The sequence below is a fragment of the Gracilinanus agilis genome, chromosome 3 (assembly GCF_016433145.1).
Source record: "Gracilinanus agilis isolate LMUSP501 chromosome 3, AgileGrace, whole genome shotgun sequence".
NCBI lineage: Eukaryota > Metazoa > Chordata > Mammalia > Didelphimorphia > Didelphidae > Gracilinanus > Gracilinanus agilis.
The window spans coordinates 415438011-415465037 of record NC_058132.1 but is presented as its reverse complement, the minus strand read 5'-3'; the positions used below and the strand labels follow the sequence as shown (position 1 = coordinate 415465037).

The 27027-nt window shown below is 34.9% G+C and overlaps 1 protein-coding gene across 1 annotated transcript in view; it reads left to right on the top strand.

The window, feature by feature from the left end:
- The window catches only part of PDE9A (phosphodiesterase 9A), a 243660-nt gene that overhangs the window by 7785 nt on the left and 208848 nt on the right, over positions 1–27027 (top strand). Inside the window, 2 exon segments of the mRNA XM_044669233.1 lie at positions 17700–17770; positions 21335–21412. Coding sequence (XP_044525168.1) covers positions 17700–17770; positions 21335–21412 — 149 coding nt within the window.

Below are 27027 nucleotides of genomic sequence, written 5' to 3'. Positions count from 1 at the left end.
TTGAATATTTATATTACTCAGAATAACTTAGCCATTTACAGTTACTCTTCAAACAATATTGTAGTTTCTTTTCAGTGCAATGTTCCTTTTGTTCTGCTCATTTCACTCTTCATTATTTCATGCAAGTCTTTCCAGGTTTTTCTAAAATCCATGTGCTCATCATTTCTTACAATAGAGTAGTTTAGAGATTCCTGTCCTTGAAGGACTCTTCACTCTCTGCCTGTCCCTTACCCCAATGCAACAAGCAAGAAATGGTACACAGAAAGGAGGGAATGGATAGGGCTTACTTCTGCCTGGGGTGCCCCTAAGTTAGGGAACCTCAGGTTTGCACAGAGACATTTCACAGCAAACTCACTGTTCCCTTCCCCAACCCTGCAAAAAGTAGATGATTCATTCCAGCCATAGAATAAAAGAACAAGAATCAAGGAAACAACTACACAAAAAGGGAGGGGGAGACCAGAGACTAAGTTGACTAGGGAGTGATTCCAAAGAAAAAATTTCAAGAGGAAAAATATTCAATTAATTTTTTTAATTTCAATTTTATTTTCAAGTCTAAATTCCCTCCCTCCCAACTTACCTTTAAACTAATGAGAAAGCAAGAAAAACAAAGCCTATTATTAATAACTAAGAAATAAGAAAAACAGATATGAATACTAAGAAACATAAAAACAAATTAATCATGTCCAAATATGTCTATCTATATATATCTAAAATCATGTCTATATCTAGAAATAAATATAGTGTATATTGTTCAGGTTCTGCTTTCTTCACCTTGCATCAGATCATACAAGTCTTTTCTGATTTCTCTGAAACCATTAACTTCATCATTTCCTATAACACAGTAGTAGTCCATGACATTAATATATAATAACTTATTCTGCTGCCCCTCAATTGATAGGCACTCCCTCAGTTTCTAAATCTTTGCCAGGACAAAAAGAGCTGGGTCTATTTCTTCTTTCTCTGATCTCTTTGTTGTATAGATCTAGTGGTAGTAAGGGCATTGTTCCAAATTGTTTTCCAGAATGGCTGGACTATTTCACAGCTACACTAAAAGTGCATTGTTTACCTACAGCCCCTCCAGCATTTATCATATTACTTTTTTTAATCAACTTTACCCATCTGATGGATATGAGGTGGTACTTCAGAGGTATGTTAATGTGCATTTCTCTAATTACTAATGATTTAGAAAATTCTATCAGATGACTATTGATCTCTTGGATTTCTTCCTCTGAAAATTGTCTATTCATATCTATTGACTATTTTTCAATTGAGTAATGGTTCATTCTTATAACTTTGAATCAGATCTCTATATACTTAAGAGAGACCTTTATCAGAAGAACCTGCTGCAAATCTCCCCCCCCCCACATTTCCTATTTCTAATTTCAGTTGCATTGGTTTTGTTTATTCAAAAACTTTTCAATTTTGTTTAATCTAAATTATCCATTTTATATCCTGTAGAGCTCTCTAGCTTTTGTTTGGTCATAAATTCTTTCCCTATCCATAGATCTGACAGGTGGTTTTTTTTCCACTTTCCCTAATTTGTTTATAATATTGCTCTTCTGCCTAAAGCATGAATCCATTTGGAGCCGGTCTTGTCATATGGTGCAGAATGTTGGTCTATAATTAGTTTCTGCCAGATTGCTTTGCAATTTTCTAACAGTTTTTATTGAATAGTGAATTCTTGCCTAAATAACTGGAATCTTTGTATTTATCAAACATTAGTCTACTGCAGTCATTTGTTTCTGTATATCGTGTTAATTTATTTGTAGTTAATGGAACTAGGGTACAGCGAATCATCCCTTACACTTAGTAAATACCATTGATGGGGACAAAAGTCAAGTGGTAGCAGCCAAGATGGTCTATCTGTGTTACACTATTATGCTGTGTAATCCATTTAGCTTTCATACGATAATATTTATTTCCAAAGGTATAAACATCACAAATATATAGACTTATTCTCTCAAAACATGGGAAGCATAATCTACTCTACTCCCCCACTTCACATCTTCTCAGTCTCTAGGGAAAGATAAGGGATAAGGGATAATATCAGTTAGCTTGTTTCCTATAAAGCACAGTTCCAGTTCCAAGGCCAAAAATATCCTCAGACTTGAGTCCCAACACCTTGGCTTCTCAGGCTTCCATTCTGGGATAGCTACAAAATTCTACTTGAAATCCTGGCTCCAAAGTCTTGGAACTTCCAGATCCTATCTCTCCTGACACCTGAAACTGAGAAGGACAAACAACACAAAACAGAAACAAACACCTCCTCAGGTTTATTTCTCTGAGCCAAGAAAAAAAGAACAAAGGAATGAAGGTACTTCCCTTCTTTATCAATTTAGTTTATGTCATCCATGCTATAAGCAGCAAATTACCATCAGGAAGGAGAGCTTGAGAAAGAGTGTCAAAAAGAGAATGTTCATCTCAGTAGGGACGATTTTTAAAATGCAAACAACCAATCCAAGGAGGCTACCCACCCACATGGTGGCATTCTGCACATATTCCAAAAGCTACTCAAGGTCTCCACTATGTTAGGCAAACTGGGCATGCCCAAAGAAGCCTGGGTTACCTCTGTTTTCTGCAATGAGACCTTTCCTGAAATCCCCCTTGCCATTGCTAATGTCTTCCCCTCTCAGATTTCTCCCCAAACAGAATATAAGCTCCTTGAGCACAAGAAACTTTTCTTTTTGCCCCATCTTTATATCCACAGACTTAACACAGTGTCTAGCACAAAGTAAACTTTTTTTTAAACTCTTACCTGCTTCTGCCTTAGAATTGGTTCAAAGGCAAAGGAGCAGTAAGGGCTAGGCTATTGGGATTGAAGTGATTTGCCCAGGATCACATAGCTAGGAAATGTCTGAGGACAGATTTAAACCCTCCAATCTTTAGCCCTGGATCTCTATCCACTTAGCACTTATCACTGCCCCATATACTTTTTTAAAAAACACTTACCTTCTACCTTACAATCAATACTGTGTATTGGTTCTAAGGCAGAAGAGTGATAAGGGCTAGACAAAGGGGGTTAAGTGACTTGCTCAGGGTCACACAGCTAGGAAGTTTCTGAGGCCAAATTTGATCCCAGGACCTTCCATCTCTAAGCCTGGCTCTCAATCCACTGAGCTACCCAGTTGCCCCCTCCCCCCCTGCAATATAGTCTTTTTTTTTTTAATTTTTTAAATCCTTAACTTCTGTGTATTGACTTATAGGTGGAAGAGTGGTAAGGGTAGGCAATGGGGGTCAAGTGACTTGCCCAGGGTCACACAGCTGGGAAGTGGCTGAGGCTGGATTTGAACCTAGGACCTCCCGTCTCTAGGCCTGGCTCTCAATCCACTGAGCTACCCAGATGCCCCCCCTGCAATATACTCTTAATAAATGTTTGATGATTAACTCTTGCCTTTACCTTCTATTTGCTAGAGATGAATATTCCAGGGAGAGGTAAAGTTCCATCCAAATTACCATTATAAAGTATATTCAAATAATGATTAAGTCATAGGCATTGATTTAAAGATGAATTATGCCCAGTTAAGTATTAATAATAAGTATTTTCTCTTTTCACCATTGCAATTTTTATCTTCAAAATTGGATACCAGTTGAGTTTCTTGGTCATGCCAACCTTTCTCACTATAACAAATTTAGAACCTAAAAGAAAGACCATCCCCACCACTCCCACTCCCCATCACACTCAAATTATCTTTGAGTCCTACCCTGCAAAGGGGTTAATGCACTCCCCCTACACTCTAGGTCTTGTCCTCCTCCAAGGCATTTCTATTTATTCAACCAACCACTTTACCATGTAACACACCCACATGGTCAGTGATATTTATACAACTAGCTACTTGCAATAATGTCACTTTTTCATCTTAAAAATAGCTATTTACTTAACTACAAATCAAAAGAAATATCACAAATATTCATACATTAAAGCAAATAAATAATCAATAAAATACATCACAATTCACATGTAAATGTTGGTCACACTCTTCCAGCAATTCACTTAGTATTTAGGGAGAAAAGTGGACATACACATAGAGTAGAGTTGGTAGAAAAGCTGATTGTACTTGACTATTACAACTTCAATCAACTTTGTATACATTTTTAAAACCTCTCTTTCACGGCTTCTTTAACCTGTCACTCTATAATGGGTCCATAATTCCTCCTAATAACATGTAAAGTTTGTTTTTGGAAGAATCTAGGGAGTGCAGTCTACATCCTAGGGGTGGGTCTAAGAAACACCAAACCTCATCATTAAATAATATGAAGCTGGAAGAAAAAGCTCACAAGTAAAATTCACTTTGCTTTAGCCAATAAGATACCAATACCTACATACTACCTACATGCCTACAGCTCCCACAGGGTTTTTTATCTTTTTTTTTTTTTAACAAAAAAGCATTATTTATTAAGTCCTTACTACATGTCAAACACCATGCTAATCTCTGGGAATACAAAGTAAGATAGCCCCTACTTTTAAAGGCTTCCTAGTTGTAAAATGGGCTTCTGGTGGCACAGTGGATAAAGAGTGCCTGTCTTGGATGAGGAAGACTCATCTTCCTGAGTTGAAATCTGACCCCAGATACTTGCCAGCTGTGTGACCCTGGGCAAGTCACTTGACGCTGATTGCCTCAGTTTCTTCATCTGTAAAATGAGTTGGAGAGGAAATGACAAACAACTCCAATATCTTTGTCAAGACAACCCCAAATGGGGTCATGAAGAGTTGGACACAATTGAAAACTATTGAAAAATAACGCTTGTAAAATAGTTTCAACCTTAGGATGTACACAGCATCTATACTAATGGTTGGCACATAAAGGAGAAATAGATGGCAGGGTATATATCGAGGCACATATGTGGAGAACATATCTTCAGGGCAAATACATGAGAGGCACAAATATAGGCAATAAATGTGACCAAAGAACAAGCAAGGAATGGCAGCACATTCATTGAAGAGCAGCAGTTCCTCCCTCTGATGGTACTATAAGGTTGCTGTTTGTCTTCAGTGATATTTCCTTATTCACACAGGACCTGCTTCCATATGGTCTAATAGTTCCTGAAAAAAAAATGTTGCTAAAAATGGCTTCTGTTAGCTGCTTGAGATTGGTTCACTGCCCTGTGCTCTTTGGCTGAAGCTTTGCTGGACTCACCACTTTGGTTTGATGCTGCTCCATGGGGCACATAGCTTCTGCCAGAAACTCCTCTTCTGGGCACTCTACTGACTTCATCTTCTCACTCAGCTGAAATCCTTAGCTAGTTCTTCAAGAAAAGAGTGGGTGCTGCAGGGCTCTTTCAGCTTAAATCAAAACTACAAAATTCATCCCTTTTTTCATGCCATTTTTGTAAAAGGCAGAAATGCCTGCCAAGAAATAGTCAAAAAGCTTCCCTCTTGGCCCTCTTTCTTTTTTTTTTTTTTTTTCATTCTCTTAGATCTTTGGTTCTAAATCCTCTTATCTCCCCAGCAAGAGCTTCCTCAGCCCAAATTTCAAATTTTTAAAATAAAAAACTGGGGTTTTCCCACCTAGCTAATGCCCTAAGGCTTACTGTGTTCTTTCTACTCTTCTTCTTGGTCCAGGAATTTATGTGCCTCTGTCATAAACCTTACTAGGGTTTAAAGTGAGCATTCTATATACTTCCCAATTTTCAAACTCTGAACACTAGACTATGTTCTGCATAATGGTGACTTACTCTAAATCTAATAACCACACTGGTTTTGGAGAGGTTCCTTTATTCAAACTCAAAGTTTGTGTTGAGGAGTAGTGATTGTTGAAACAAACTAAACCTAAGGGATGAAGTCTTTGCCTCTTTTACCAGCCTAATTTTCCCCCTAACTTTTCATGTGGTAATTTAGCCAATCAAAACCTGAAAGTGCATTTGAGAGATTCCCAATACCCATGCACCATATCACACTGTGGGAAAGCCAAAAAGATTAAACCATGAGAAGAAAGCACAGTTGTTTAAATTGTTTATTACTGGGCATGGGAAAAGGCAAGCAAATATCTCAAATCTTAAGAATCTAAAGCCATAATGGTTTTCAGTCTTGCCTGTGGTACCACCTTTTGCATGAATAATAAAGTCAGATGTAAAACCAACTCCCTAAGTAGCATATGTGAAGTAGATCTGGGAGAAACTCCAATTCTTTTTTACAAATATTCAGGGAGTTATATTTTTCTTACAGGGGAATAGGTTTTTAGTATCCTACAGAAAAATTCAAGGTGGAGAGAGGTAGGAAGAAAATGATAGAGGAAGGGAAGAGAAGGAAATGCAGAGGGAAGAGAATGAAATAAAAGAAGAAAAGAAAGTAAAGGCAATATATGAAAGAGATGGAAGAAGGAGAGGGAAGAGGGAAAGGAAGGGAAGGAAGGAAGGAAGGAAAGAAGGAAGGAAGGCTCATTTTGCTTAATCTATCAAACTAGTAAAAAGCAGATCAAAACAATTGGGCGAATCTTGTATGTTATCAAAATGAAAGAGAAATGTCCCCTAGAATTTGGCTAACATATAAATATACAAATAAGAGTTACACAAAATGCTATTGAAAAGATCAACAAGTAAATCACATGGTGTGAAATGTTCTAGAAATCTCACCTTGTTCTGATATACTCAAAGAATGTGTGGCATGAAACTCTCTCTGAGATTTCCTGAGAAAAATTACTTCTCCAGCCGAGAAGAATTTCTTGTAGCTGCTTCCAAATAGAATCTGTAGTAATGTTTCATAGAAAAGTCTGACCGTGGACTCTTTCTGTCTTTTTGCTTTGTGTTTCTTTCCTGGAATACAAATGATTGAGCATCCATGACTATCTCGGACATTCATGAGTGTCTGGATTCCTCAGTTGGTGCCTATTGCACCATATGGACCCTGCAGATACTAAAACACTTCCCAGAAGATGACCACCAACCAAATAAGCTCAACTCCTAGTCTGGCTTACCAGAAGGTACTGATCTTGAGGAAGCTGTTCATTCAGTGTAGTCCTAGTGAAAGTTAAATCCCTATTTAACAGCCCCACTAAGTGTCTCATTTTCTAGTATTTTAAATATCATTCTCAATAGGAGGTAAGCTATTAGAGCAGGGTTTAGGAGAGTAAAATTGAATAGATGAGTGTAGTAGATAGAGCACTAGGTGTGGAATTAAGAAGACACATCAGTTCAAATTTGGACTCGGACATTTACTAGCTGTGTAATTCCAGGCAAGACATTTAACCTATGTTAAATCAATACCAACAAATCATTTTACCTCTGTCAGCCTCAGTTTCCTCATCTGTAAAATGAGGATAATAATAGCACAAGGTTGTTATGAGGATAAAAAAAGATAATATTTGTTAAAGTTCTCTGATGTAGTACCTGGAACATAATAAATACTAGTTTCCTTCTCCCTTAGTGGTGACTGTGTAACATTTAAGTCTTTGCCAGTATGTACAAATGGGCATGGAGAAACTAATTGTATGGACATGAGCGGAGCAGTCTTCCAGTTCTCTAACATCACCTGCTTCTCCCTCATCTTGTTGCATGTAGTAAAAGGGATTTGACTTAGGAAGATTATGGGTAGTAAGGTGCGGGAGTCTAACTCCCACAGGTCCAGGAAATCTTGGTGGTGGGACAGCATCGGCCCATTCAGACGAATGAGAGGCAGTCTGAACTTCAGGCAGGCATCATGAATACTGCTCTGCTCTGCCTTAAGTAGGGTTTATTTTCATACACTTTCTTATACGCTTTGAGATCACACATAATGTTGACATGGAAATCCATTCTCATCCATTCTCATCATACATCTTAGAGACAATGTATTAAGTCATACATTAACTTTGTTACAACTTTTCATTCCCCACTAACTTTCAATATTTTTCAAGGTTTGTTTGACGTATCTCTTGGGCTGCAGTGGTGGGAATGTACAGGCCTTTTCATGGGAGACAATTTTTCCATTTATCATCCATTGTTCTTCTTTGTTAACATACCATACCGAATCAGGGACAGCGGGGGGTGGGGGGAGAAGTTGGAGACTGTTCTGGCCTGTTTTTGCAGGCACCTGTGTATGGGAGTAAGAGATCTAAGTTACAGTTTTCAAATCTTTAACATTAACTCACTATTTGCTGGTTTGTTGTAAAGTGACTTCTAGGGAATTTCTATATTAATACATGTAAAGGTGGGAATTTCCTAAGAGTCTGTAGAGGGCCTGTGAGGGTTCTAGTAACAGTCTTTACTGTTCTTCTGATTTTCCCTGGGGCTAAGTAGGGATATTGATCACAATAATTCCAATAATAAGGAGTGTTAGTAAGAGAAGAGCCACACAGGAGAAACTGAGTGAGGGGTTTCCATCCTTCCTGAGGCTGCCATGCACTTCATCGAGGTCCCCCTTGTGACCATGTCAGACAGGGTGGATTTTTTTAAAACATTTTTTAATATTCATTTTTAACATGTTTACATGCTTCATGCCCCTACTTTCCCTTTCACACCCCCCCCCCGCTCTCCCCCCACCCATGGCCGACGTGCATTTCCACTGGTTGTAACATGTGTCATCAATCAAGACCTATTTCCAAATTGTTGATAGTTGGATTGGTGTGGTAGTTTTGAGTCCACATCCCCAATCATGTCCACCCCAACCCATGCGTTCAAGCAATTGTTTATCTTCTATGTTTCCTCTCCTGCAGTCCTTCCTCTGAATGTGGGTAGCATCTTTACCATAAATCCCTCAGAGCTGTCTTGTGTCATTGCATTGCTGCTGGTACAGAAGTCCATTACATTCGATTTTGCCACAGTATATCAGTCTCTGTGTACAGTGTTCTTCTGGCTCTGCTCCTTTCACTCTGCATCAGTTCCTGGAGGTCTTTCCAGTTCACCTGGAGCTCCTCCAGTTTGACAGGGTGGATTTTGATGGCCCCCTGCAGTAAGGAGATGCAACTTCATCAGAAAGGCTTTGCATAGGGCCAGCTAGGTGGCTCAGTGGATTGAGAGCCAGGACTAGAGAGAGGAGGTCTAGGGTTCAATCTGGTCTCAGACACTTCCTAGCTTTGTGACCCGGGCAAGTCACTTAATCCCCATTGCCTAGCCTTTGCCACTCTTCTGTCTTGGAACCAATACACAGTATTGGTTCTAAGACAGAAGGTAAGGATTAAAGAAAAATGATGATGGTAACTTGACTCCTCTTCATTCTCATTCATCTTGAGGTCAGAGTCCTGCCAGGAATAATCTTCAAGCTTTGTGCCATCAAAATTGTACATTATGCCTTCTGTGAATCTATCTCTTATTTGGCCATGAATGTTTTCCCTATCCATAGATCTAACAATTAATTTCTTCCATGCTCCTCTACTGTTTATGTCACCCTTTATGTGTCCATTTATGTAGCCATTTGGCACTTGTCTTGATATGTGCTGAAAAAAAAAGTTGGTCTATTCCTTATGTCTGACAGATATGATCCAATCAGTTTTTGTTGGATGGTAAATTCTTCTTCTAATAGCTGGCCTTTGGGGAGGTCATAAAACACTAAGCTATTGTTCTCATTTCCTTCTGTATATTGTGTATCTATTCCATTTATCAACCTCTTTATTTCTTATCCAGTGCTAAACTGTTATGATAATTACAGCTTTGTAGCATGATTTCAGATCTGGTTACTCTGGGGATCCTTTACTTCCTACTTTTAAAAATTAATCCTCTTGATATTCCTGATATTTTGTACTGTCAAATGAATTTGGCTTGTTTTTTCTAGCTCTATAAAGTAATTCTTTGATAATTAGATTGGAATGGTTCTGGATGAGTAAATTTTCATTTAGGTAGTATTGTCATTTCTATCATATTGGTTCAGCCTAGCAATGATCAATTAATACTTCTCCCATTATTTAGGTCCATTTCTGTGTAAAGAGTATTTTGTGATTATGTTTACATAATTCCCATGTATATAAGTAGGTAGAATCTTAAGTATTTTATACTATCTATAGTTATTTGAAACAGAATATCTCTTTTTAACACTTCCTGTTGGATTTTCTTGGTATTATATAGAAATGATGGTGATTTATAGGGATTATATATATATGTATATATATATGTATATATATCTTACAACTTTGCTGAAATTAACTATTTCAATTAATTTTTGTTGACCTAGAATTTTCTAAATAAACCATTATATCATCTGCAAAAGTGGCAATTTTATCTTCTTTGCCCATATTTGAATTCACTAAATTTCTTTTTCTTTTCTTATTGTTATAGCTAACCTTACTACCACTATATTTAATAATAATGGAGATAATGAATATCCTTGCTTTACTCCTGATCTTATTAGAAAGTCTTGTGACATCCCCATTACAAATAATAATGTGTCTTGGTTTTAAATAGGTACAACTTACCATATTAAGGAAAGCTTCATTTGTTTCTATGCTCTCTAATGTTGTTTTTTTTTTTAAACCTTAACTTCTGTTTATTGGCTCATAGGTGGAAGAGTGGTAAGGGTGGGCAATGGGGGATCAAGTGACTTGCCCAGGGTCACACAGCTGGGAAGTGTCTAAGGCTGGCTTTGAACCTAGGATCTCCAGTCTCAGGACTGACTCTCAATCCACTGAGCTACCCAGCTGCCCCTCATTCTCTAATGTTTTTAAAAGGAATGCTATTTTGTTGAAACCTTTTTCTACATCTATTGGTGTAAACGTATGACTTTTGTTGTGCTTATTAGGAATACGGCCAATTATCTTCCTAACTTTCCTAATAATGAGCTAGCTGTGAATTAATGGTATATCTAGGAAATTCATATATAATTTCATGTATAATCTTTGTGATATGTTGTAGTCTCCTGGCTAATATTTTATTAAATATTTTTATGTCAATAGTCACTAAGAATATTGATCCATAGAGATGGGAGGTCCTAGGTCAAATCTGGCCTCAGACACTTCCCAGCTGTGTGACCCTGGGGGTCACTTGACCCCCATTGCCTACCCTTACCACTCTTCCACCAAGGAGCCAATACAGAGAAGTTAAGGGTTTTAAAAAAAAGTAAAAAAAAAAGAATATTGATCCATAGTTTCCTTTCTCTGTTTTGACTCTCCATGTTTAGTTATCAAGAGCATATTTGTGTCATAGAAGAATTTGATGAAGCCCCTTCTTTCTTACTCTTTCAAGCTGTTTATGTAGTACTGAAATTGTTCTTTTTGAAAGAATTCTCTTGTAAATCCTTTTAGTCCTAGCTGTTTTTTCTTTTAGGAATTCATTTATAACTTTTTCAATATTTTTTCAAACATAGGATTGTTTAATTATTCTATTTTCTATTTTGTTCATATGAGCAACATAGATGTTTATAAATATTCCTCAATTTCATTTAAGTAAACAGTTTTTTAAATAAACCACACATTTTTGCATAAAACATTAGATAAAGCAGCTCTTCATAATCTTTCTTTTTCTTCATTGTTGTGATTCACCTTTTTCATTTTTGATACTGGTAATTTGATCTTTTTCTTAATTAAGTTAATTAAAGCCTTGCTTATTTTTTTAACAGCTCCTAGTTTTATTTATTAATTCAGTGGGTTTTAGGCCTTCAGTTTTATTCATCTTTCCTCTGATTTTGAGAATATCTATTTTGGCATTTAATTAGGAATTATTAATTTGTTGGTTTTCTAGGGTTTTAAGTTTTTGTATGCCTTATTCACTGATCTACTCTTTTTCCCTTTCTTCGATGAAAGTGTTTAGAGATATAAATTCCTCCCCCAAGTATTGCTTTGACAGCATCTCAAAATTTTGGACATATTGTTTCATTGTTTGTCACTATCTTTGGTGAAATTATTGATTTTTTCTTTGATTTGTTTTTTGATTCACTTATTCTTTAAAATTGAGTTACTTTACAATTAATTTTTAATCTTTGCTTCGAAGGCCACTTACTGTAATTTTCATTGTATTGTGGTAACTAAAAGATTCATTAAATTACTTTTCTAAATTTTTAAGCATTTTTTTTGCCTTATTATGTGATCAATTTTTGTGAAGGTGCCATTCTCCTTGTTTTATTCTCATTCAATATTCTTCAGAGCTTGATCATATCCATATTTTTCTAAAATCCTAGAAAAATCCTTTATTTTTTATTTTTTTATAAGATTTATCAATAAGGGGGATAAATTGAGGTCCTCTGCTAGTATAATTTTATAATCTCTTTCTCCCTGTAACTAATTTATCTTCTCTTATATTTTCATATTTATTTTTCCCAATTTTATGTAAAAACAGTTTCTAACATTAGTTTTCTAAAATTTTGAGTCCCAAATTCTCTCCCTCTCTCTTCTTCTCCCTCCCTGAAATGGTAAGCAATTTAACATGGGTTCTACATGTGATATTACAGAAAACATATTTCCATATTGGTCATGTTGTAAAGGAAGACACATATTTTTAAAAATCACAAACAAAATAAAATGAAAAGCAATGTGCTTTGATGTGCTTTCATACTCCATCAGTTCTTTCTCTCAAGATGGATACTATTTTCTATCATAAGGCCTTCAGAATTATCTTGGATCTTTGTATTGCTGAGAGTAGCTAAGTTGTTTACTGTTGATCATTATACAATATTGCTGTAATTTAACATATCTCTTAAGAATATAGATGCTATGCCATTTGGTGCCTACGTATCTAGAATTTCTATTAATTCTTTGTACTTCTTAGAAAAATAGTTTCCTGTTGATGTCTTTTAATTGGATTTTTTTAGTGTTGTTTTTTCTGATATGATTGTTACTCTGTCTTTTTTATTTTTGCTGAAACATAATAGATTGTTGATGTATCATAATAGCTCCAAATCCTCATTTTAACTCTGTGTATTTCTTTCTGTTTCTTTTTTTAAAATGTTATTGGATTATGGTGTCTTTTTAATTCACTCTGCTGTCCTTTTCTATTATTATTATGGGTGAGATCATCCCAGTTCATTCATAGTTATGATTTTTAATTATATATTTCCCATTGGATTCTCAGTAATTTTCCTTTTCTTTTTTCCTATTCCTTATTAAAGAATTTATTTTGCTTCTGATTAATCTCTGCAATTCCTTCTTTATCCTTTAGCCCCTTTCCCTCCTGTTACCATGTTGCCTGAAATGTATTTATATATTTTTCCTCCTTACCAATTCATATCACCAGTTTCCTCCTTCTTCCCTCTTGCTTATATAGTCATCTATTTGTGTACCACATTTATGTGAAATAGTTTTCCTTACTTTTCCTTTCCTTCCCCCTACTCTTGCTTTATATTTCTCTTTCATATCCTTCTAATTCTTCTATTTAAATCATCAAATCATAACAGAATCAACCCCAGAGTCTAATTAGATTTCTTCTGTCACTGATGATGATATACTTTTTAATCAGGAAAAACTTATTAAAGGCCTAAGAAATTTTCTTTTTATGCTTTATTGAATTCTTATATGATTTATTTATTTAGTATTTGGAATTTGTTGGGCATGGCTTTCAGAAAGATTAAACTGTCTCTCCTCCATCTGTTTGCCAGGTCAGTTGTTTTTCCCTATATATTACTTCACTTTTTTCTATTTTTTTCAATCGCTTAGCTTTGTTTTAATACTTCTGATGTTTCATGAAGTCATTTTCTTCCACTTGGCCAATTCTAATTTTGGAGTAGTTCTTTTTTTTAATCCCCTTCTTCCAACCTGAAAATTCTTTTTTCATATCTTTTTTCCATAATTCTAATTTTTCCCATTTTTTAACTCACATGATTTTTAAAATTATTTAACTCTCGCTTTATCTTTCAAAAATTCTCTTTCAGTTTGTGTCCAAGCTGCATTTTCTTTTGAAGTTTTGCTTACAGATCTTTTAGAATCATTCTCTTCTTTACTATTGAGCTTTCCTTCACCATAATGTCTCTTTATGGTGAAATCTTTTTTCTTTGTTCATTCTTCCAGTCTGTTTATTCACTTTGGCTTTCAAGCTGAGGCCAGGCTCTAACTTTCCAGGTGCAAGTTGGAGAATATCTGAACTGAGCTTCTGTCCTCTTGGATCTTTTTGCTATGTTCCCAGCTTAGGCACCTCTTGTATAATGAAATATATTGGAGAAAAATCCCTAAAAGAATTATGCCCTCAATGTTATACATCTTTGTAAAGCTTTCCAAAGTTCCTTTAAGGTACAAGTCAGCTCATGATTTTCCTGCTTACAGTTTAGCTGGAGCAGTTCTAGATGTCCTTGTTCTAACTCTCAGAACTAATTAGCTTTGAGGACTTCCACACTAATAACTCTTATCACTTTGTACTTGGAATGATAGCACTTTCAAAAAAAAAAAAAAAGCTCTGGGTACAGTTTCAGACAAGTCTTCCAGATGACTTTTTGGACATAACAGCTCAGTGGGACTCAGTGGATCTCTGTAAAGCGAGGGATGTGGAGTCACAGAAAATCTGAAGCATTGTTTTTTTTAAAATTATTCTTTCAGTAACCTTTAGAGACACTCTGCTCATATACATACTCCCAATATCTTCACAAATGATTAGCATGCTTCCTTTCTTGCCATCTAATTGATTAGATGAGGGGGAAAGCTCAGCTCAAGTTGGAAAATTTTTTGTTTTCTTTTAAAGAGACTTCACTTAAGAAAACTGGAAATTTTCTAATTTGTGCAAAGACTTCTTTTCTCTTGCTCTGGTCAATCAGGGGATATGAAGAAAAACTTAGAAAGGCACACACATTTGTGCAATAGTAAGGGCAAGGGACAAAAGATGATGTGGATAATTAGGTTATAGGGCACTGGACCTATTAAGACAGGGAGATCTTAATTCAAATATGGCCTAAGACTTACTTGCTATATAACCCTGGGCAAGTCTCTTGGCCCTATTTCTTTCTGTTTCCTCATCTGTAAAATGAGCTGGAGAAGGAAATAGCAAGGCTTTGCCAAGACAACTCCAAACAGGGACACAAAGAGTTGAATTTGACTTCTTGGTTAGTTCTGTACTAAATGAACAACAACAAAAATGATGACCAAATGTTTATATTCTAATGAGGGACAAGAGTTAAGAAGAACAATGTCTTTTACAATGATTTTGTTCTGCTTTGATAATATTAATAGGAAAAGAAAAAGAAGAGGAAAATAATACACTGGTATATAAATAAAGAATCAGGATGCAGAATTTACTATTTCTCCTAATTGAGTAGTATAAGAAAACTATGAAAATACTCAGGAAGGAGTGGGAGGAATGGGCATCTCCTGAACCTTGCTTATCTGAACCAGGCAAAGGAAGGTAAAAAAAATCACATACACAGAGTTTACTGTAATAATAAATTAGACTTAACAGTGAAACAAAAGGGGACCGAGAGAGAAGTGTGTTTAAAAGAGATTAAACTAGGTCAAGGAATAAACAGAAGAAAAATAAACCTCCATCTCAGTGGATGAATTTTAAAGGAGTTTAAAAAAATAAATAACATGTAAGAATCAGTGATTTGGGTCATGTATCAGGAAGAGAGGAGACACAGTGCTGTGATATCAGATATTTCTTTATAGATATAGTAATAATGCTCACAGTCCTGTTTCTCTGACTTTTTTGTAAAGAATGGGAAGACAAATAAAGGAAAAAGAAGAGAAAATGATGGAGAAAAATACAAAGTTTAGAGGTATATCCATGAATATAAATGGAATGAACTCAACCACAGAGTGGAAGAGATTGACAGAATGGATTAGAAAGAGGAATCATCCGTTATTTTGTTTATGAGAAAAGTACTTGAAACATGAAGACTCACAAAGGGTTTGGGAGAAATTTGAAGGAGGCAATCGTTTATCTTTTTGAGAAGATTGTTGCCCAATTTTACCCTTATCTGGATGGATGTGACCATAGTCAAAATAGATTATAAAGAACTAACCAAGAAGTTTTATAGGATTAATGGAAAGCTCAGTTCAGTGAAAACAACATTGGCTTTGCAATAAAAAATCCAAACAAGGTTTAAATAGTGCTTCTGATGCAAACTATCTGATGCTGGGCAAACCTCAATTTCCCTAGATGCCAGTTTTCTTTTCTTTTTTTTTTTTTTAAACTCTTACCTTCTATCTTGGAATCAATACTGTGTTTTGATTCCAAGGCAGAAGAGTGGTAAGGGCTAGGCAATGGGGGTTAAGTGAATTGCCCAGGGTCACACAGCTTCAGGAGTGTCTGAGGCCAGATTTGAACCCAGAACCTCCCTCCTCTAGGCCTGGCTCTCAATCCACTGAGCCACCTAGCTGCCCACCCGCCTACCCCTGCCCAATTTTCTGACCTATAAAATGAAGGCATTGGACCAAGAAATTTCTAAGGTTCCTTCATACTTTCATCCTATAATCCTATGAAAATGAGGAACAAAAGACAAATGTATAATGCCTCTTGTATACTTTAAAAAGCAAGCATAAATCATGATCTTAGCTAGGACAACAGTAAAAAAATAAACATCATTAAAAGAATAAGCGGGGAAAAAAACAACATGATGTTTAAAAGCACCAGAGATAGTGAAATAATAAAAACATTTAATATATTACCCAGACCACCATGTAAAACCTAAGGCACACTATCCCATAATTCTATAGAATTTTAGTGGGAAGTCTGACCAAACATATAGAAGTCACCAATGTGCACATATAGGAAGAACATGTCATCAAGGCAACTCATACTTTTGGCACTTCAAAACCCATTGTCACTTCCCTCCTTAAAGTGACTTAATTCTTCCTCCTCTGGGTTCATCTTCTCCCCTGAGTAGGTCACTAGATATAGTCACATTTTGTATTTCCCTTAAATAGTTTGCCAATTTTTGCCTGCTTGCTATATTTCTTCTCTATGGTAGTCATGGGAACCAAATATTTGTTTTTCTCTTTGGAAGAAACAAACAAACAAAAATGATTCTTTAAGCCTTTACCCCTCCATGGCTCAATGTCCAATGACCAGAGATGTCTCTCTTCTCAAGTTCAAGATGTTTTTTCTGCCTCAATACATCTCTCAGTGTGAGTCACTATGACCAAAGAAGGGAGGGAGAAGAAATTCCCTTCCACCTCCTTCTTAACAGGCCAAATTATTCTTCCAAAGCATACTGTCTTTCAGACATTCCTTGGAGCTGGTACCTGCCTCAACTATTGTCTTATAGGATATGTCTCACTTTTAAAGAGCTACTTGTATTATGGCAAATCCATGGTCAGCCAGTAACTAGCTGCCCATGGTATTCCATCTGTTTTGATAGAAGAACTTATATTTTAAGGCACTTAATTATGTACTTTATGTATTTTATTATGTATGTAAAGTACTTTATTATGTAAATCACTATATTATGTAACTTTTTTATATTTTAAGGCTTTAACACCTAGTTGTCTTTGATAATTATTTCCTTAAGTTCTGGAATTTTATTAATTGGCTTGTAAGAAAATTGGTGGATTAGGGATGTCCCAACCAACTTCTCTCCTCCTCTACTACCACCATTATACTAATTTGGTGTTTCCTGATTTAAAATGCTAAGTAAAATGTTCCACCTAATAAATGATTAAAGTCAGTTTTATGTTAAGAAGCTACTTTAAGATCAGTTCACCTTTGTTTTCAAATCTGCATTATATAGCATAAAATTATTTTCCTACACAATTCTTATAAAAAGACAAAGTTAAAAATGCACCTAGTAATAATAGTCCAGTGTCTATAGAAATTTTACCTGCTTAAAAATGAACCATTAAATCTTAACTACATTAAAAGCACATGGAATTTGGTATCACCATGGAAACTAACTGGATATTTTCCTGCCCTTTTTTTTATTGCTCTGTTGCTCTTCTGTTTTGAAGGTGGTCTTTAGCAAATACTGCAGTTCCAGTGACATTATGGACCTAGTCTGCATTGCAACTGGTTTACCACGGTAAGTTCTCTGGAATTGTCCTTATTTGGACCAGGCATTTTCTGTTGTCACTTTCCTAAGTTCATATTTATGGGAAAAAATATTAAGACAGGGAAGATCATCACATATGAGGATCAAGATAAATTTTGCTGAGAACAAGGAAGCATTGCAGAAATGCCCAATATGGATTATCTCTTCTGTCCTAAGGGGTTTTAAAAATGTCAATAAAAGTAAAGTATTGTCATCTAGAAATAATGTGGCACAGATTTGGTTGAGAACAAGGGATTCAAGATACAACTTTAAATTCTGGTTCTACCTCCTGACATGTCTTTTTTAAAATAGTTTTCTTCTTGTAGAAGATAAGAGTTTACCTGGGACTTAAGGGAAGCCACGGAACAGAGCAGGCAGGGATGAGGAGGGAGAGCATTCCAGGCATAGGAGAAAGACAGAGAAAATGCCTGGTGCCAAAGAGATGAAGTGTCTTATACTTGGAACAGTAAGGAGGCCAGTGTCACTAGATCAATGAGAAATTGATGGGGAGTAAAACGTAAGAAGGCTATAAAGACCGAAAGACTTTGAATGTCAAAACAGGGCAGAGGAATAGTGCTATTTGATCTTAAAGGCAATAAGGAGTTACTGGAGTTTATTGAGTAAGAGAGTGAGTTGTTTGGATGTGCACTTTAAGAAAATCACCTAGGTGGCTGAGTAAAGAATGAGAGAGATTTGGGGCAGGCAGACTCACCAGAAGACTATTGCAAAAGCCTAGGCATAAGGCAATGAGACTCTGGACCCAACTGATGGCAATGTCAGAAGAAAGAAGGGAAAGTTTTCAGCAGATGTTGCAAAGGTGTCGAGGATGACACTATTAGATTAAAATTAATATTTCCAAGTTCTTGTTTTCCTTAAAGTTTGTTAATAATCACTTGAAATAGAAAAAGCAGATAAGCATAGATTTAAAGTCTCTTTTTTACTCTAAGTCTGACCACTTGTAGCTCATCTTCCAGGATTCTCCATCCATCTCACCTGCCTGCTCAAGGAAGTAGAGATCTAGACCCAGGTGGGGTCCACCCACACCCTTTTATTTACATTCATAGACGCAGTACTGGCATGTAAAAAATGGGATGAACCAGGTCAGCAATCCAGGAGGGGCAGGGGATGAAACTCCCTCTACACAATCTAGGTTGTGATCCTGAGGGACTTGGAAGATGATATTGCCCTCTACAGGAAGTTGGGTGAAGATGGAATAAACTTTAGGATGAAAGATGCAAATTCGATTTTAAACATTTTTATTTTAAGATATCTATCATACATAAAGTTTGAGATATCTGAAAGGCAGTTGGAGATTTGAGATTGGAGGTCAACAGAGAGGTACTGGAAGGATAAGTAGATATGAGGAGCATTAGCATAAAATGATAATTAAATTCATGAGGAGTTAATAAACTGATTCTAAGTGAAGGAGGATAGAGGAAGAAGAGAGCCCAGTTTAGAACCCTGTGGGAAAGCTATGGCTAGTGGGCATAATCTGGATGATATTTAGCAAAGGAGACTGAGATAGAGTGATGAGATAGGTAGGAGGAGAACCAGGAGAGCAATGCTGTCTTGAAGGACAGAATGATCAGTATTTTCAAAGCTTAAAGAAAGGTTGAGGAGAATGGGGAATGAGAAAATATCAGCACTGGCTGATATTCTTCAGTAGCTCCCATTGGTACTATCTTGACAATTTGTCTATTTTAGTAAATGTGCTTCCTAATAATACATTACCAGCACTAAATTCCGTTTCTCTTCACTCTCAGTCTCAGGCTCTTTCTATTACACCAAATTTGATTCATTATAATAAAACTATTCATAAGGAAGGAACAATCAGCTAGGAAAGAATTGTAACATCATACAATGTTAGATATGTAAGCATCCTTGGAAATCATCTATTCCATCCATATCAGATGAGAAAACTGTTTGATCAAGGTACAAAAGTCGATTGCAATTAAAATGGCAAATGATATGAACAATATTCCACAGATGGAAACTATTCATATTTTCTACTTTACATTTTAAGTTTTTCCTGATATCAGAGATTCTCTGAAAATTTGCATGGCTTCTGCTGGAAATATATACAAGAATATGTATGTATATATTTGTTGAGATGAATGTTGCATTCGTGAATGAATGAGTGAATATTTGTGAAAGCCAATAGATTAGCAAAAACATTTTTCATGCAAAATTAAGTATTCCAGTTTGCATGGATACTTTAAAAATAGCATTTTTACCTTTTAGCAATGCTTCATATGTAACCTTTAAATGCATACTTAAAGAGAAAGCTTTTATCTTCAAACACTGTGAGCATGTTTAATAAAAATGAAAGTTAAACTGGGTTAGGCTTCTGTATTGCAATTCAGGCTTTATTCAGAAACAAAAATCTGCAAGGTCCCAAGTTAACAACTAAAACAGAAAATAATACTATTTATTTTTAAAGAGGATCTTGGGAAAAAGCTTGTTTTCATAACTTACAACTGCATCTCATATTATGTGTATATACCAGTTCAGATAGTGAATCCTAAGAGAAATGTGAACAGAAAAGAAAGGCAAATATGGTTTTATTGGTACTTGATGTTGATTTTAATTTTCCTGTTAGTTTTTGTCTGCCAGTTCAATATTTCAGATCTATGTTTGAAAAAGAAGCATTTAATTTTTCATGTCATTTTCCTCTGATTAGACTGATTAGTCATGTCATTTCATTCCTAGTGTAAACACGTCATTTCAGTAACTATAAAGCACTTATGTGCAAGGCTCTGAAGCCAATACCAAGATAAACAAAATGTGAAGTTCCTTTCCTCATCGAACCTACAATCTAACACACAATCTGTACAAAAATAAATGTAATACAAATGTATATAAAACCACTATGAAGAACCATGATCAGATCAGGAATTTGCCATCACTTCTTGTTAGAAAGAAATAAAGCATTCCAATATACATAATTTGTAAGATTTATTGTACTGCTTACATTTTATATAGAGCATCAATAATCCTTTTAGGATAAAGAGTCAACCAGATCTGTTTTTTCAAAAGGGCTCAACCTCCTTTCTCCCTCACATGTTCCCCCATCCAATTATCTTTTAAACTTATTATTTTATTTAAATTTTAAATTTAAATTTAATTGTATATATAATTTATATGTGATATATAATTAAAAAATAATTTAATTTTAAAATTTAAACTTTAAATGATCATAATTGGGATATTTTATTTGTTAGGTTAATAAAATTAATTTAATATTCAATTATTTGAAATTTTATAGCATTCATTTATGTATATACATATATATAAAGATGTAATAAAGTTATTTTTCCATGGATGGAGCTGTAATTTTTAATGGTTCTTTTTTTATAAATGATATCCATTCATATCCACCATTATTCAACCACTATCCTTATTTCAGTACTCTAGTGCTTATAAATTCTGAAGATAGAGACTGTGTCATATTCTGGCCATATTTCCTCTAAGTTACAAAAGTCTTTTATATGATGTATTATATTTCAGAGATCTGTGAAAACTGAAGTTTAAAGAATGTTTTAAATATATTTTCAGGAATACAACAGTCTCACTTTTGACCATAGATGATGCTATGGTCTCTATTGATCCAACAATGCCAACAAATTCAGAAAGGTAAATGACATTTTCTTTTTTATCATATTATGTAACCTGAGACAATGTTCTGCAATAAAGAACAGTGATCCTGGACATTCTCTTTTTAAAATGTTTTATTGAGGTTTTTTTGTCCATAAATCACTTTTATTTCCAAATACATTCCTTGTCTACTACTCCATAAGGTCTCTCTTAAAGCAAAGAAAGAGGGATGAAAGCAATTAAACAATTTTACTAACATATCAAATTGAGTTTGACAACACATGTAATGTTCCAGACTTTTAACTATCAAATTTTTGAGAGACAAAATATGTATATATATATATATATATCTTTTCTTATACTTATTTCTATATATAACTGAAAACAAAATTTTTTTAAGTTTAAAAAAAAGAATCTAGGGGCAGCTAGGTAGAGTAGTGGATAGAGCACCAAGCCTGGAACCTAGAGTTCCTGGGTTCAAATCTGGATTCATACACTTTCTAGTTATGTGACCCTGGGCAAGTCATTTAACTCCAATTGTCCACCCCTTGCTCCTCTTCTGTCTTAGAATTGATCCTAAGACAGAAGGTAAGGGTTTAAACATACTCCTTTATTCTTTAAGACCAACAAAAATTCAAGTACTCTGTAAAGGTTTTTCATGATCTTACATGAGTTCACTTTCCTGTGAACTCTTTTGAAATCATTGTTTTACTAATTCATCTGCTATCTTTATAGCACTCTGGGATTTCTCTCCTGTTATTTTTAAGCTGTTATTTATATCTTTTAATGTTATTTAACTGGTTTTGTGCATATTATTTCCCTAAGTAAGTTATAGCTTCCCTAAAGAGAGGGATTGCAGATTTTTGTATACCTCTATGACACCTAGCATATTTAGTGTATAATAGTTATCAATAAATATTTGTTATAAATGTTCAATTTTACCTTATTTCCCAATAAAATGATAAAACTTGTGAGTGTAGAGGACCATAATATTGTTGCACTTAATGGATAAATGATTAAAAGCCAAAAGTTCAAATTAATCACTATCAGCAAAGTGATGTGTATATGTGTGTGTGATTGCTTAGACAAAACTCTGAATGAAGTTAATATTGAAAAAAAGTATTTCAGAACGCATATTTAATAGAAATGTCCCAGAGAAATATTGTGGTTACTCAAAGTCAAGAGATTTAAGAAACTAAACTTTCAAATAAACTCAGTTTTGCAAAGATAACCCACTATTTTTTTGTTTAGAAGAGGGAAGGGAAGGGAAGCGAAGGGAAGGAGAAATTAAGTGCCTGATATGTGCCAAGCACTCTGCTGAAAGATTTACAAATATTATCTCATTTGATTCTCAGAACAAACCTATGAGATAAGCCTAATTTTATAATTGAAGGATTTGTCTTTTATTTCCAATTAAATTTTATTTTTAACCAATTACATGTAAAAACAGTTTCTAACATTTTTTCCAAAAAAATTGAGCCTTGTATTTTCTCCCTTTCTCTCCATTCTCCATCCCTATTGTGATGATAAGCAATCTCATATAGATTCTACATGTGCAATCATATAAAATATTTTCCCATATTAATCCTTTTGTGGAAGGAATTTCAAATAGAAAAAAAAAATTAAGAAAGTGAAAAGTTTGCTTTAGACTAGATTCAGACTCTTTTCAGTTCTTTTTCTCTGGAGGCAGATGCTTGTAAAAAGATATTTGTGAAATACTTAACACAGTGTCTAACATATAAGAGGCTCTTTTTAAAAAAAACCTTGACCTTCCATCTTAGAATCAATATAGTATATTGGTTCCCAGGCAGAAAAACAGTAAGGGCTAGGCAATGGAATTTAAGTGATTTTCCCAAAGTCAATTAGGACTTGTGTGATGTCAGATTTGAGAGTAGGACCTCCCATCTCTAGGGCTGGCTCTCAATCCACTGAGCTACCTACCTGCCCCTGATAATTCAGTTTTAAGCATGTTTGGTTTAAGATGTCGTTTGAACATCCAATTTGAAATGTTCAGTAGGTAATTTGTGTCTTAGGACTGAACCTTGGGGAAAAGATATGGGCTGGATACCAAGAGAAGGGGTACAGGGAAAGAAAAGGAAGGGGACCAGTTCAGAATCAAGGTTAGTATCCATAGTTAGAATATGTGATACAGATGATGAGCCCACAAGAGTCTTGTCAGGGAGGTGAACTAGAAAAGCATAGTACCCTAAAACCCAAAGAGTGTCCAAGAGGCAGGACTGAAGTCAGGAGTACCTGGGTTCAAATCTGGTCTCAGATATTTCCCAGTTGTGTGATCCTGGAGAAGTCACTTAACCCTTGTCACTCTTCAGTCAAAGGCATCACTATTCTTCCAGCCTCTCAAGTTTGTAACCTCCACATTATCCTTGTTTCTTCCTTCTCCCTCACACCTTCCCTATATCCATGAGTTATCAAATCTTGCTGTTTCTACGTTCATGATATGTCTTGAATTGTATCCATCTTTTCCACTCACCTCTGTTCAGACCTTCATCACTTTTGACCTAGATTTTGCATCAACTACCAATGTTATCTTCATGTGAATGTCATTCTAGCAAAGCTTGGATTAACTGCCTTGAAAGGGTGGTCTATGTTGCTGAAGATCTTGGGAGATGTATTCCTTCTCAGCTCAAAAAGAAAGGAGGATATCTTGGGATAGAAATTTAAAGGAGGAGTTTTGGGAGTTTTTTTCAGCTAAAGTAGGAGTTTAAATTTTCTGGAGAAAAAAAAGAATGTCAATTATTGTATTTGTTGTAAACTATCTGACAAGCCTTTTCTGGAGACTACTTGGTAGAAGGCTCTGGAGAATGTGTTCAAATCAGATAATCAAGAACCATATTAGTTCTGACACATTAATTAGGTGATAATACATCACAATCAATCAGTCACTCAAAAAATAAAAATTATACCAGATAGGAAATTATTTTAATAGGCTAGGAAATTTTACCACAACTCCAGGAATTAGCTGTAAATTATCAAACGAGTTGGAGAAATCACAGAAATTGGACTTGTAGTGTTTTACTTTCCATCATCCCTCTAATCAAAGAATGAGATACTAAGGAAGTTCATCAGCTTTACAGGCTGCTCAGAGCACTTCTCCAAGGTGAGGGAATTCAGATGAAAAGATCAGCTTTTTTCCTCAATTTACACACACACACACACACACACACATTTATATGCTATATAACATTTATCTTTTCATATAATACATATACATATATTCCATAGATTAGATAAAAAGATAAATGTAAGGAAGTTAGAAAGTTCAACCTTTGCCTAAATATATTTTTTAGACCTTTACTTTTTGTCTTAGTAGTACATCTAAGACAGAAAGACCTTTGGTAGGCAAATGAGATTAAATGACTTGTCTGGGGTCACATAGCTAGAAAATGGCTGAGGTCAGATTTGAACCCAAGTCTTTCTGATTCCAGGCCTGGTACTCTAACCACTGTGCCATCAACCTACCCCTCTCTAAATATTAAGAAATTTCTGAACTGGGGGCTCAGAGGAATGATGATTGAATTCATGATTTTTTTTACCTAAAATATACTCCCTAAAACTGAAAGAGGAACCATAGGGACTGTGGATTTTAAAATTAACAAAGTATAATATTTATAGAGATTTATTAATATTTAACTAGAGAGCTAGAGAACACAGAGAACGTTCCCCACTCAATTCACATGGGAAAGAGAGCTAGAGGGGCATTACTCAAAACTTATAAACAATCACACAAAACACCCATGTAAACAGAAAGGAAAAGGAATTGTGGGTAGTACAGAAAGGAATCCTGGGCAATGCAGTTCCAGGGGTTCAATATTTTCCAACTATACAGGACAGTAGGGGCCATTATATTGCTCTCTAGGATAAAAATAAACTAATCTTTGTAAAAGGGCATTATATATATGCATGCATGTATTTACTAACTTATTTTTAAATTATATATATTAACATTTTAATTATCATAGTGTATATATTTTATATATTCCTATTAAAATATTTCTTACATTAGAATATATATTCATTGTAAGAATTGTTTCATTTTTTGTTCTTGTATTTCCAGTGGCTAACATAATGCCTGACATATAGTCAATCGTTAATAAATATTTATTGATTGATTTTAATCCCAATGGTCTAAATTTGAGGTTATGTCTTGAGATCAATTAGGAATTATAAAAGAGATCGAGCTACTTCTCAGAGTTGGTGGGATGATAACTAAAGACAGGAAGAAAAATTGTTCAACTCATTTTACTTCTCATTTCTCTGGCAAGGGGAACAATTTTTCATAAAGTGAAGAATTTCCAGAAAAGAGCTTCTACTTCGAGCCATATGAAGATCAAGTTGAAGGAAGTGAGAGTTTATCTTGGAGCAAAGAAAACTTAAAGAGGTTATAATAGTTAACTTCCAAGTATTTTCAGTGCCATCCTGTGGAAGATGAAATAGACTTGTAAAAAGATTGCTAGGCTATTTATATCCTTTGACCTAATCATCCCACATCTGGCCATATGCCTGATAGAGACTAAAGACAGGCAGAAATATTTCATTTATATCAAAGCATTCAGAGCATTGCTTTTAGTGGTAACAAAAAAATCCTCAAAAAATAAAAACTTTAGAAACAAAGAGATATCCTTTAGTTTGGGAAATGGCTGGGAAAAAATATGGTTTTCCTGCAGTGTGTGCCCTCCTTATGTCTACCTCAGACTCTAGCTTCATTTAATGTTAAATTCATGTACCATTTCCTTTAGGAAATTATTCTTGGTTTTCCTAGCTGTTTGGTCTCTCCTCAAATTATTATGCCTGTATGATATTTTTATATATTATATATCCTTCTGCTTCTTGAGGGCTCAGAATTTTATTTTCTATATCTCTGGTATTTAACACAGCATCTCATGCAGAGGAGACATTTCATAAATGCTTATTAAATTAAAATGTAATATAATACTATTTTGCTGTAAGAAATGACAAATATAAAGAATTTAGAGAAACATGGAAAGACACAAATGGACTGAAGCAGAGAGAAGAAACCAGAATGTAGAGAACAATATGCATAAAAATCATTGGATTTTTTTTTTACCTCTTTCCAGTAGGCCAATTCTGTTTTTTAGAAACTCTTTTCTTCATTGGATTTTTGCGTCTGTTTTTCCAGTTGACCAATTTTGCTTTTTAAGCTGTTATTTTATTTTTGCATTCATTTTTTCCCCCATTTTCCTTTAACCTGTCTTATTTGAATTGTTAATTCCTTTTTAAGTGTTGGCAGCACTTGAGACCAATTTCCATTTTTCTTTGAAGTTTTGTGCATAGTTGCTTGGATCTCACCATCCCCTGTTGATTCTGTGATTTGCTCTTTGTCTCCATAGAAATTTCCTAGAGTTAGGAATTTCTTTTGCTGTTTAATATGCATAATAATCAAAATGCCCATATATATATATATGCATATATATAAGCAAACTGTACTAAAAGACATAAGAACTCAAATTAAATGAAATAACCAATCTTCTTTCCAAAGAACCAAAGCAGAGTTTTATATAGGGAAGAAAGTGACAAAGGAGATTATTGGGAAGTGATAGTTGTGTAAAAAAAATTACCAATAAAACTTTTTTTTCTTTTTTTTTTTTAAATCCTTAACTTCCATTGTGTTGGTT